Raw genomic sequence first — 11,504 nt, 5'->3', positions numbered from 1 at the left:
TTCTATGTGCTTCTTGTCATGAAATGACTACGTAGGGGGGTTCTTCTACTAGAATACTATGCTTAACACAGCATGTCATGCCAACGATGAGTTGTTGTCACCTAACCAAAGATTTTACATGTAGTCGCACAAACGTATCGCAATTAGATCCTGTAGTCTCAACGCCCCGCTTTTACTAGCTACTTGTTCTCTAGAAGAGCATTATGTGATACATTGATACTACAACATTGTTTGGTACAGGTTTGTTCTTTGCTTCTTTGCTTCTTTCTTCTCTCTCCTTCCCCAAGCGCCCTTCTAAATCTCGAACACATCGCCAAACCCTTGCACGCCCTTCCGCGTATCTACCAGATCCAGCCTCCAGCCCTCCCAGTTCTTCAGCCCGCGTTTCAGCTCCTTCATGCGCTCTAAGCGCACTTTGGCCTCCTCAGCTTGGGCATGGCGGAATGCATCTTCGTCGAAATCCAACCCCGCTTCGTCGTCATCTGAGAGGAACGAGTCGTCTTCTTCTAGACCACCGTCATGGCCACCCGTGCCTGCTAGTGCATTAAGTCCACTAGTCAGAAATTCGCCAAAGCCGCTGCCCGTTTGTGTCGGCTTGCGTGAATGCGAGTGTGTAGGCGGTGCCGAGTTGAGATCGACATCATGGAATGCTGCGTTGGTTCCATCAGCGCCGCTAGCAAGCGACTTGCGCCGGGTACGCCAGATTCCACGTCGCAGCTCCGAGATTTCGGCTTCCATGTCGCGTACCTGCTGCTCTAGACGTCGGCGCCCTTCGTCCTCGAGCTCGTCAACTCCATCGTCGTCCAAGCCACCCCCACCGTCTGTAGACTTGCGGGTCTTAAGACGTAGGTTTTCACTGTCGGCGCGTTCAAGCTTGAGTTTAAGATCGAGAAGCTGCTTGTCAGCAGCCTCCTTCTCCTTACGCAGGCCTTGCGACCGCGTTTCCTGCTCCTTGTGTAGCGTTGTCAGCGCAGAGATCTTCTTTTCGAGTGCATCAACCTTTTTTTCAGCCTCTACCAGTGCAGCTTGCTTCTCAGCTAGCTCATTCTCTAACGCGTGCAGTTTAGTCTCGATGCTTGTCCGCTCACTGCCCTCACGAACAGCCTTTTCAGCTGTGCGATCAATATTCTTCTTCAGCTCTACAAGCTCGTTTTGAGCCTCTTCTGCTTTCTTCTCCGCTGACAAGAGCTTTTCCTCTAGGGCCGTGATTTGCTCCTTTTCCGAAGAGCTACCGGATTCCGTGCGTTCGAGTTTGCCGCGTAAAGTCGAGAGTTCGGCCTCCATCGACTCGATAATAGTCGTCTTGGAGTCTATTTGCTCCTGCAAGGCGGTTGGCGACAGGCCGGCCGGCAAAGGGGCAGCTGATGAGCTTTGGCGCCGAGTGAGTTGCGATTGCAACTGCTTGATCTGACGCTCAAGGCTTTCGTTATCCTCTTTCTGCGAAATGTTAGCGTATAATTGCCTTCAATGCAAGACAAAAACAAGAACAATCATGCTAAAGCATACCAACTTAGCAACTTCATCGTCGTCATTATTTCCCCCGTCCTGCTCTCGTAAATCTTCTAGCTCTTCTTCCGCCTTCTTCCAGCGTTTTTCAGCATCCGCTGCATCTCTACCGAGTCGTTTGTTCTCCTTCTCAAGCTCCTCTATGCGTGCTGTCTGTTTCCGGTAGATGTCGGCTGCCCTGGCTTCAGCCTCGGCCACCCCAGCAAGCCCTGCGCTTTGTGGCGGTGGCGACATAGATGTAGTCGAATTTTTTCGGAAGCTAGATGAGCGCATCTTGGACTGTTCGGCGAGTGAAGCGGTATTAGAAGAGGCATCGTTATTATCGGCGGGTGGTTTATCGGAGGAATCATCTGATGTTATAGTAGTCGCGGCTGCCGTATCATCGGCAGGTTCAATGTCTTCAGTAGGCTCCTCGGGAGCCTTGCTATCCCCGGCTTTGGACGGCTCTGCATCCACGGCGTCTTCCTGGGCGTCTTTCTTCTTCGGGTTCTCCTGATCTACCGGTTTGTCGGCAGTTCCCTCGGCAACCTTTTCCTTTTTTTCCTTCTTCGCCTTCTTCATCTGCTGCGCCTAAATCGCACAATTCTGGTTAGTATTCAAACTTACAGGCAGCTCATTTGAAGCTCTGAAGATGATGACCCTACCTTTTTGCGGGCAGCCGCCAGCTTCTCGGCCCTTTGTTTCTCGTCCATTGTGAAACTAATTGCGACCTCTCTTTGATACTATGGATATAAATCAGACGAGAAAAGGTAGGTAACTAGGTATATGATAAGCTGAGACCTAGAAGCTAGCATTGATTGACTGGAGCTTCTTAATGCAATGAGAAACTCCGGTAAACCTGTCCTGACGTAAGCTGTTATAAAAGTGGGGAGGGTTACGTCAATACTGGGCCTCTGTTAGGGTTGGTATGTACATACTAATAGACTTCGTCTTGGACAACAGCTGTCTTGTCATAGTTGGAATTGGACTTGTTACAGCATATTAAACATAGTTAGCCCCATACCCATAATCTTCCAAAGTTCAAAACTAAAGCTAGCATTGGAGCCATAGAATTAGAGCCCTTGACTTTAATATCTATAGTTTGCTGGTATTAGGCTATGTAAGAAGTACGGCCCTGCGGCGCCGTATAGGCGCGGGGTGTCTACCCAGAGGCCGCCTCAATTAACGCGCGCTTCTGCTTTGTAGTCCAGCATCTTGCCATGCAATAAGCAACATTATTGCTCTGCAAAGCTTCAAGATTACTATAGAGAATCTACCCATCAATCTAGACAATCAAACATCGAGGGGAGGCCTAATGCTAAGGTTCCTTGAGCGGGATAAGATAGTGGGTAAAATAGGAAGAGAGTGGCCATGATGCTATTTGAGAAAAATAGGCCATCCAAGACCGGGGCCTAAGGGCTTCCATACCGGTTTATACTCCGTACTTTGTGTTGGTGTGATCATGTTTAGAAGGATTTTAGCCTTACAGGAGCTAGCATATAAGTTTGAGGGAAGCCAGTTCACACATTGTCTTTATAAACATCTTCTCGGGATGAAAGCAAAGGGCCTCATGAGACTGTCCCCCTTTCAAGTCTGTGCTACTAGAATACATATTTATTGCAAGTAGAGATTGCGAAACAAGGACTGTAAACGTCGGTAAGGTCATTCTTCGTGTAACTACTACATGTGGGGCCTCTGTGTCACGTGATCACCGGCGTCATGAGGATCCTACATATCGCTACAGGTCGGCTATCGTTCAGGCTTTGGCACACTTGATTTCTGTTTTCTTTGTCGTTGTTTGATTTACTAAGCATCGACATTAGAAATAGTTTTTTTAACTTGATGATGCCATTTCCCCGATAACGCTATCCTGCCTTGAGTTCTCCGGATGCAACTTTCAATGTTAGCACGGGGTTTACGGTGTCAGTTTTAAACCATTACTTCACCATCTGTACAAAAATACAGGCCGAAAATTGGCTTTGTACTGTGCTCATCAGAATTGACAGCTTGCCCTTTGTTACTGGCTCTCTACTGAGTTTATTCATAAGCCCCACTCATGTATGCTGTTAATGTAGTGTAGTGACTATGGAGAGATGACATTACTTTGAAGCTGTAGCTTGGGTTCCGGAAACTAAGGGAGGGAAACCTGATGGACTCATTTATAACACCATCTGTGGTGTTATATCGGCGATATTGTGGGAAGTTTACACTCTAGCCATAATGTCGGAACAACACAATGCACTAACTCATCAAATATAAACCTCAAAGCTCATATGCCAAGGTGTAGGGTTTTAGAAAAGGTCTACGTCACTAATGACTTGGAGGGTTATTATTTCTTCTTTTTTCAAGTATATCGGTGATGTGGCTTATGTCTTCATGACTCTGGCACTGATTCAAAGAATGCTTTGACATTTATACAGCCATTTTAGCTATTAGTTCTAATGCCCGTTATTCACGATTCTGCTTCAACTACATTTCAGGATCAGAGTACATTTCTACCATCTGGGAATCTTCCTTCTGACTGCTTAACGTGCCAAAAGACTCTATCATTATGTCCCAAAGTCCGAGAGGAAATAAATGCCTGCTCCACTGAATTTCGATAGCCTACCTTGAAGCAAGCTTGTCGTCATATTATATTGCATATAAGCTGGGAAAGACTTGGTCACATATCAACTTTCCTCCGTCTAGATTTCCTTATTCTTAGGTTAGTTAGGTTAAACTACCATGCCTAAGATTCGCAGTTTTCATCATCATGTGGAAGGGCTCTAGTGTTAGCTCATGAGAAGGGTTCAGTTGCTCCGAGGTTTGTACAGAGATGACTGAAGCGGGAGCTTTGCTGGATATCGTATTGTTTAGATTATCTTAAGAGCCTCACGAAAGTTGGGTCAATAATCAAACTGGCGATTCTTTAACAGTGAGCCCCCCAGAAACTTCATTCTTTTGGGAAAATTATCTTATTCAGGAACCTTGTCAAGCCGAATCTGTTATTATTAGTAGTTTTAAACGCCAAGGTTGCCATTATGTTAGTGCCTGGGGTGTCTCTCATTACTCTGCATTTCAGGGTACTCAATTTGTAGTGTTATTCAAAACAGAGCCTACCATAATATAATTGCGCTCTCTAGATGCTGAAATCACTCACAGAGTAGGTTTACAATGTCGAATTCTTCCTATCAATGTGACATTTTTATTCAAGTTAAAAGCTTAGCTAAGAAAAAACGCGCCCATAGTTTACATGATGACACATAAAATGTCACGTGGCAGCATCACTACTTAGTTGATATGGCACTACACCATTTCCATCAAAGACACACATGACAAGCCGTCAGCCAATCTAACTAAGAGCAGCTAGAAATAACCACCCAATCAGCTAGATACTACCATGGGTCCTAGGCTATTATGAGCAACAACTGAGAGTTCCTGGAGAAAAAAGATGTAAAGCTCCCTCCAATCTCGATCAATCAGTGCCTGATGCTTGATACAGCACAACAGGCTCAAGTGGCATAGCCTTTTGCGCTCGCCATAGTCAGCTACATAGTCCAAGTAGAAAGACAGGCAAGATCTTGCCGCAGTCTGGGCTGCACAGCGATCTTGGTCCCCAGGGACTCTAGCTGACAATAGACAGACTTAAAGCCATATTCCAACTGATGTATCAACATATATCTGGATCATGACCTCTTCTCTGACTCGTCCCGTTGCCTTGCTGCTCAATAAAGTCATTGCCACTTTATTGCTCATTCCTTGGCTGTCTTTTTTCCGTTGGCTCTACGGCTCTTGCTCTCTGCTTGTGCGGGAGTGCCCTTACGCAAGCTTCCAGGCCGTCCCACAGTTGAGCCAGGGCCTCCGCGTCTAGGGTCACCTATTTGGCTCTGGAACGCAGTACTAACGCTTTTTTCATCATCATCGAGCGGCCGGTTAACGCCCATGCGGCCACCATTCTGAATATATCGGTTGAAGCGGTCCTTTTGAGCACTGCTACTACCACTCAAAGCATGGTGGTGGTGTGGCTGTTGGTGAGGATGCAAACCACCTGGGGCTCCGTTGCTACCAAGGTTCAAGCTAACTCCACCCTGGCCAACTCCATTGCCCCCAACTACTGATGTAGCATCGGTAAACTCCGACGTGGCATCGCTTTCACCAGCAATGCTCTCAGCAGGGCGAGCATGACGCCGACTGCCCCGTGGAAGAGCAGGAACACCAGGAAGCCCAGGCCACATCTCAGGGGCGAGACCAGCAAGAAACCCGTTATTGAACTTGAGGTTCAAAGACGCTCCATTGTAAATTGATCCATGCAGAGATGACGCGTCATCGGGGATATATGACATCATTGAGCCTGTATCGAAATCACGGCCAGAGCCAGAGCCGAAGCGGCTGCTACTGCCGTTGCCAAGCCCTCCAGAACCACCAACAGTGCTAGCACTGCTAGTAGGTCCGTAGATACCGTGTGGCTGGTGGTTAGCATTCAGTCCGGCGTTATGGCCTGGATTGTTGTTGCGGGGCCGGAAAGAAGGGCGAGGCCGACTAAACTGCATTAAAGACTTTTGCAAATTTGAAAGAGGACCCTCAACAAAGCAGTTCTTGTCCTTATAGTGACTCAGAAGGCTGTGCCAAAGCTCGTTTTTAGACAGAGCCTTGGGGTTACCAATTATTACCAGACCATATTTGGCACGAGTGAGTGCTACATTGAGACGACGTGGGTCAGACAAGAAGCCAATGCCCTGGTTGTCGTTCGAGCGAACACAAGACAGCACAATCCAATCCTTTTCACGACCCTGGAATGCATCGACCGAAGCTACCTCAACGCGCTTATAAAGGTCCTTATTGCAAGTGCCAGTAGTCTGCATTGTTGTAACCAAGAAACTGCGCTGGCCTTCGTATGGGGTTATGACGCCAATGTCAGTAGGCTGGACGCCCTCTTTGAGGAAGCGCGTGACAACTTTTTCAACATTAGACGCTTCGGTGCGGTTCAGGTACGAAGTACCCGATGCTGAGATTTCCTCGTTGCCCATGTTAGCCCAGAACATCATGGGTGATTCCTTAACCGGCCAAGGGAAGTCAATGTCATTCCGGATACGAGACTCGTAGCCGATGCCATTCTGCAAATCGCCGTCGTAGAACATGTTGGATGGGAAGTCTGAAAGGCAGGGGTGCATGCGGTACTGCACATTGAGACGAATAGGGTTCATTCCCAGGTGCACAAGGCGCTCGAAAAGCGACTGGTTCAGGCCGGCACGAGCAGCCTTTTTGTTCATGATTACAGGACCTAACTGCTTGTGATCACCAACCAGTACGACTTGGGTAGCACCATGGACGATGGGGATAAGACATTCTGGCTCAGCAGATTGCGTCGACTCATCAATCAGCACATGGCGGAAACTCTTTTTCAGAAGACGAGGATCGCCAGCACCAACACAGGTACAGCAAATAACATCGGCATTGTTAAGAAAGTCCTTTTCAGCCTTGCGCAAAAGCTTACGGTAACGCTTCTCATCTTCGCTCGTCAGTTCTCCGATTTCTGTCTGTAGCTGCAGTAATCTGGCAAGTTCCGAGTTCGTCTGACCCTGGCGCACTTGCTCGTGGAGAGACAAGTGGTTCACCGAAGATTCAACATCCTCGCGTGACTTGGCAGTGAGACGGACGACTTTGAGACCAGTTAAGCTAATGCGCTCACAAAGCTGGTCAACAGCGACGTTGGATGGTGCACACACAAGAACAGGCTCCCCGCCAGACTGCTTTGCCATATTGTAGATAATAGTAGCAGACGTAACAGTCTTGCCGGTTCCAGGGGGGCCTTGGATCAGGCTGAGAGGCTGCTGGAGGACAGTACGCACAGCATTGCTTTGGCTATCATTAAGCGCAGGAAGACCAGGAGCATGTATTTTACGGCTGAGATTTTGGTGGCGGCCACGGTCCTTGGGCTTTGGGGTAACATCGTGGCCCAGAAGTTTGTGGAAAATGTAGCCGTGGATCGACTTTTCATCACGCTGGAATGTGTTGAGAGCCCACAACATACGCTCATAGGAAGTGGCCTTCCATACGTAGTCAGCCGAGAAGCCTGTCTCAAGATGCTGAGGCACAGGCTTATCATTGCCTGTTTTGCGCAATTCAAGTGTAACGGTTGCTGACTCGTTATTAGGAATCTTAATGACGTAGCCAACGCCCTCCCAAATAAGGCGGTTGCCAGACGAGTAGTGAAGGCGCATTTCGTCTCCAACAGCAAGCTTAACATCACCAAGTTCGATTTTGCGCAGCTTAAAGCGTGCCGTTGTCCTGGTATTAAGTGCCTGATCCCAGGTAATTGTCAGGTCGTCCTCGGTCTGAGCCTCTTTTAGTTCCTTGTCATAGTCGCTTTCCATGGTGACGAGTGGACCAAAGACACTGTGATAGTGATAAGGGTCATTGTAGTTGAGAAGAACAGGAAGAGGTTCATCTTCAATGTCATCAGTGCAGTTGAGAAAGTCAATGCCACGTTCGGGGTTGGTCTTCCAGAGGGTTTCAAGGCTAGACATTTGGTCATTGGTGATGTGGCGAGACCGCATTTTTTCTTCTTCAGAAGGTAAATGAACCAGCCAGGGTAAAAACGTGCGGTCTTCAATAAGCGGCTGCCACTTAGTGATGTCCCAAGTAGCCTCCTTGCGTGAGGGGTCAGAGGCACAAGGGCTGCGACACAAAAGAACAACAACAGAGTCAGCCTTTGCAGGGATAAAGCCAAGCAGAAAGACGTTTTTGATTCCACAGACGTAGCACTCCAGAGTAGTGCCTCCAAGAGTAGAGTCAGGATGAAGAGAAACCTCCTTGTGGCGAGAGCGGACCAGGTGGTTGATGATGTGGGCGGAGCGGCCTCTAGTACGACCGTTGCAAAACCATTTATTGCAGACAAGACATTTAACGACGCAGCTAGGATTGTGGATTTCGCAGTAGCTGCAGGCATGAGCAGGAAGAACAGGTTCCTCAGGAGCAGTTATGCTAAGACGGTCAAGGTCGTCGATAGCAGCGCTCACAGAACTGTCGTTGTCGTTGTCGTGATCATGATCATGATCATGATTGTTATCCTCTGAGGCAGAATCATCGTCAATCAGGTTGTCTTCGTCGTTAGTGCGGCGACGGCCGGCGAGACCAGAAAACAAGAGAGTTTCTTCATTGTCAGGGTCGGCGACAGATTGTGAGTCAAAGTTTTGGTGTGTGACGCTAGCGTCAGCTTTGTCGTCCATGATACCTGGACGAAAGGTCGATTGGGGGCGAGATAGGTAGAATGTATGCTATAATGACAACGAGCACAGGCAGTAGGTTAAGTTAGCAAAGAGTCGAGACGGAAAAAGAGGAGTAATTTTTTAGTGGAGCGGGCGAAGGAAGATGGATTAAAAATCAATAAATAAACGTAAAAGGACGGTCGACTGCTCGAATGTCGCACACGGATATCATCAACTTTTGTGTGCCTTGCTGGAGGGGCGAGGGAAGTGGAGGAGGGGTCATGTCTCTTTTATAGGTAGTTCTTAGGCGGTTGGTGATAGGAAATATCGTAACTCACCTGTGCACCTAATATGCGACAAGGGGAGAGACAAAAGAAGGAAAAAAAAAAGAAAAGGAAAAACTAACAATCGATAACGCGGCTACGACTGATTTGCTAATCAGAGTAAGAGAAGACCAGGCAGCTGGGAACACCAGAGCTGATTGATCAGGGTTTGATGGCGACTTGCTTGAAATACCGAGCAGGAATTTCAAGGGTTTGAATGTGGAATTGGCAGGGTCGAGTCGAGATTGATAGAGCAAAATTAGCGGGCTATAAAGACCCTGATAGGAGCCTTATTTGAGGACGAGATTTTAGAAGCTTGGAAAAGCTGAGCTTGCTTGCTGAGAAGATGAAGAGAAGAAAAGAAGCATTGAGTCAAGCAAAGAATCACATATTAACGGTGTTTGGCGAGGCGGTGAGAGATGCAGCACAACAAAGAGTAGCCAAAAAAAAAACAGAAGCCACTCAAATGCTGTCACGATAAGATTTTCAATGGTAGAGAGACAACAAGCCGTGTGTGTGGGTAGGTGAGGGGAGAAATAAATAAAACAGTGAGGATGACGCTTTTGGATGAATTACCGCTTTGTGTGGGGGTGCTGTCGGATGTCCTTCGGCTAAAGTGATAAGCTGATAACCACGATAAGACCTTATCGCGGGGAAACTTTTCTGTATGGCTTGCAGCTTGACGAAACCGCTGGCTTTTCCTGTTTGTTTGGAGGCTGACCTACGGATAACGATACTTCCTCTATTTTTCATTGTTTATTCTTCCTCCTTGTATCCATCATGATTCGGAAACAAGCTCGTCAACGGAGAGATTGTACGTCGACTTCAACAGTTACTCTAGTCCCTGTTTCAGTCCTAATCCAATCCAACCTCGTCTCTCAGCTACTACACATTGCGCTTCCTTTAGTACTAACACTCCGCCCTTGCTCTAGATCTCCATCGCCGCGCTATCACTCTCCGTGATGCTGAAATCTCAGAGAAGCGTGCCAAACTCAGAGCCTCGCTGGCCTCCGGCAAGCCCCTCGACCCTTCCATTGCTAAGGACACTGGCCTACGCAAAGACCTGCCGTACGATGAGTCGCAACCCGATTTGACTACGCACGAACGCTTGGACATGGACGATGAATACGCCGAATTGTCGGGTATCGTCGAGCCACGCGTTATGGTGACGACGTCTCGCGATCCTAGCACGCGCCTTGCTGCCTTTTCTAAAGAGATCCGCCTTCTATTCCCAACCGCCATTCGCCTGAACAGAGGCAACTTGATCCTGCCCGAGCTAGTGCACTCGTGTAAAAGCAATGGTCTATCAGATGTGGTGCTTCTTCATGAGCACCGTGGTACGCCAACGGCCATGTCAGTTTCGCATTTGCCTCATGGGCCTACTATGTACGTATCACCACCTCCAGCGAAAAAGGCATTGGGTTGGAGGTTCTTAATCTTCACTCTTTACTCTCTAGGCCGTCAATTAACTAATGTAACTTTCCCCGCAATTTGCTCATCTCATAGATCCTTTTCCCTGCATAACGTTGTTCTGCGTCACGACATCCCTGGCAGTGTCCGCGGTACTGTCAGCGAAGCTTACCCACATCTTATCTTTGACGGATTCACCACACCTCTAGGCAAGCGTGTAGTCAAGATTCTCAAACATCTTTTCCCGCCTCGCGAACCTCTAACTAGCAAGTCGCAGCTAGGTAGCCGTGTGGTGACATTCAAAAACATGGACGACAGTATTGAGGTACGACACCATGTATTTGTGCGAACAGGCCACGATAGCGTAGAGCTAGCCGAGGTCGGACCTCGCATGACGATGCGAGCCTTTGAGATTCGCAACAGTACATTAGAGAACAAGGACGGGGATGTGGAATGGCATCTGTCGCAGTACACGCGGACTGGTCGCAAAAAGAATTATCTGTAAGCGGTATGAGGGAGGAAAAGAGGAAAGGGGAAAGAGGAGCACATGCCTATCCTATATCCCAATATTTCCTTCTAGCAGGCCTTAGATTTGTCTGTTTTGTTTTATTTTGCGTTTGGTTTCGCTGCTTCTGATTTTCCGTTATTTGCTACTACATGCATATGGACACTCTCGGGCGTTAGGGTGTAATAAAGGGCGTTCAATTGAATTCAATATACGTGTGTTGGCTGGGTTAACGTTGTTGAGTGCAGCCCATATGGGTTCTACTCTCTTGCCTATCCATCTTCTACCTGCCTTCTATGCAAGTTGGTCATATGTTGAAGCAGGCTGCTCCGCCTGATTCTAGCTCAGGAGGGATCCGCTATATTGGCTGGTCTTTAAAAGCAGTGGGGTGTTTGGCAGGTGGCAAACTTCGTCTTAGTAGTAAAAAGTTTCGTTCGTATGCTTGCAACACAGCTTTCTCAAAGCTAGAAGCGCTTCCCTCTTCTCTCAAGGAAAAGCTATGGCTACTGCTTGGCGTAGCAAAAGGGGGAGGAGTGTTAAAGATCAATACATAAAAATAAGGATAAATACTGGCCACAACTTCGTAGAAAGACA

At 47.8% G+C, this 11,504-nt stretch overlaps 3 protein-coding genes across 3 annotated transcripts; 1 reads left to right on the top strand and 2 right to left on the bottom strand.

The window, feature by feature from the left end:
* Nucleotides 1-294: 294 nt before the first annotated feature.
* Nucleotides 295-2,198, bottom strand: HOO65_030643 (M protein repeat protein; the record flags this gene model as incomplete). Its single annotated transcript, XM_071002041.1, has 3 exons — nt 295-1,437; nt 1,507-2,076; nt 2,151-2,198. 3 exons carry the CDS (start codon nt 2,196-2,198, stop codon nt 295-297), a joined length of 1,761 nt encoding a protein of 586 aa, XP_070860322.1.
* Nucleotides 2,199-5,216: 3,018 nt separating this feature from the next.
* Nucleotides 5,217-8,693, bottom strand: HOO65_030642 (regulator-nonsense transcripts 1; the record flags this gene model as incomplete). Its single annotated transcript, XM_071000462.1, has 1 exon — nt 5,217-8,693. The coding sequence occupies one exon, from the start codon at nt 8,691-8,693 to the stop codon at nt 5,217-5,219; it is 3,477 nt and encodes a 1,158-aa protein (XP_070860321.1).
* A 1,082-nt stretch (nt 8,694-9,775) lies between these two features.
* Nucleotides 9,776-10,910, top strand: HOO65_030641 (U3 small nucleolar ribonucleoprotein IMP4; the record flags this gene model as incomplete). Its single annotated transcript, XM_071002274.1, has 3 exons — nt 9,776-9,809; nt 9,928-10,381; nt 10,502-10,910. 3 exons carry the CDS (start codon nt 9,776-9,778, stop codon nt 10,908-10,910), a joined length of 897 nt encoding a protein of 298 aa, XP_070860320.1.
* Between the last annotated feature and the right edge of the window lie 594 nt (nt 10,911-11,504).

The sequence above is a fragment of the Ceratocystis lukuohia genome, assembly GCF_044167205.1.
Source record: "Ceratocystis lukuohia strain C4212 chromosome Unknown Supercontig3_pilon, whole genome shotgun sequence".
Taxonomy (NCBI): domain Eukaryota; kingdom Fungi; phylum Ascomycota; class Sordariomycetes; order Microascales; family Ceratocystidaceae; genus Ceratocystis; species Ceratocystis lukuohia.
Note: the sequence above shows the minus strand (reverse complement) of the source record. Positions and strands in the feature narration are given on the sequence as shown.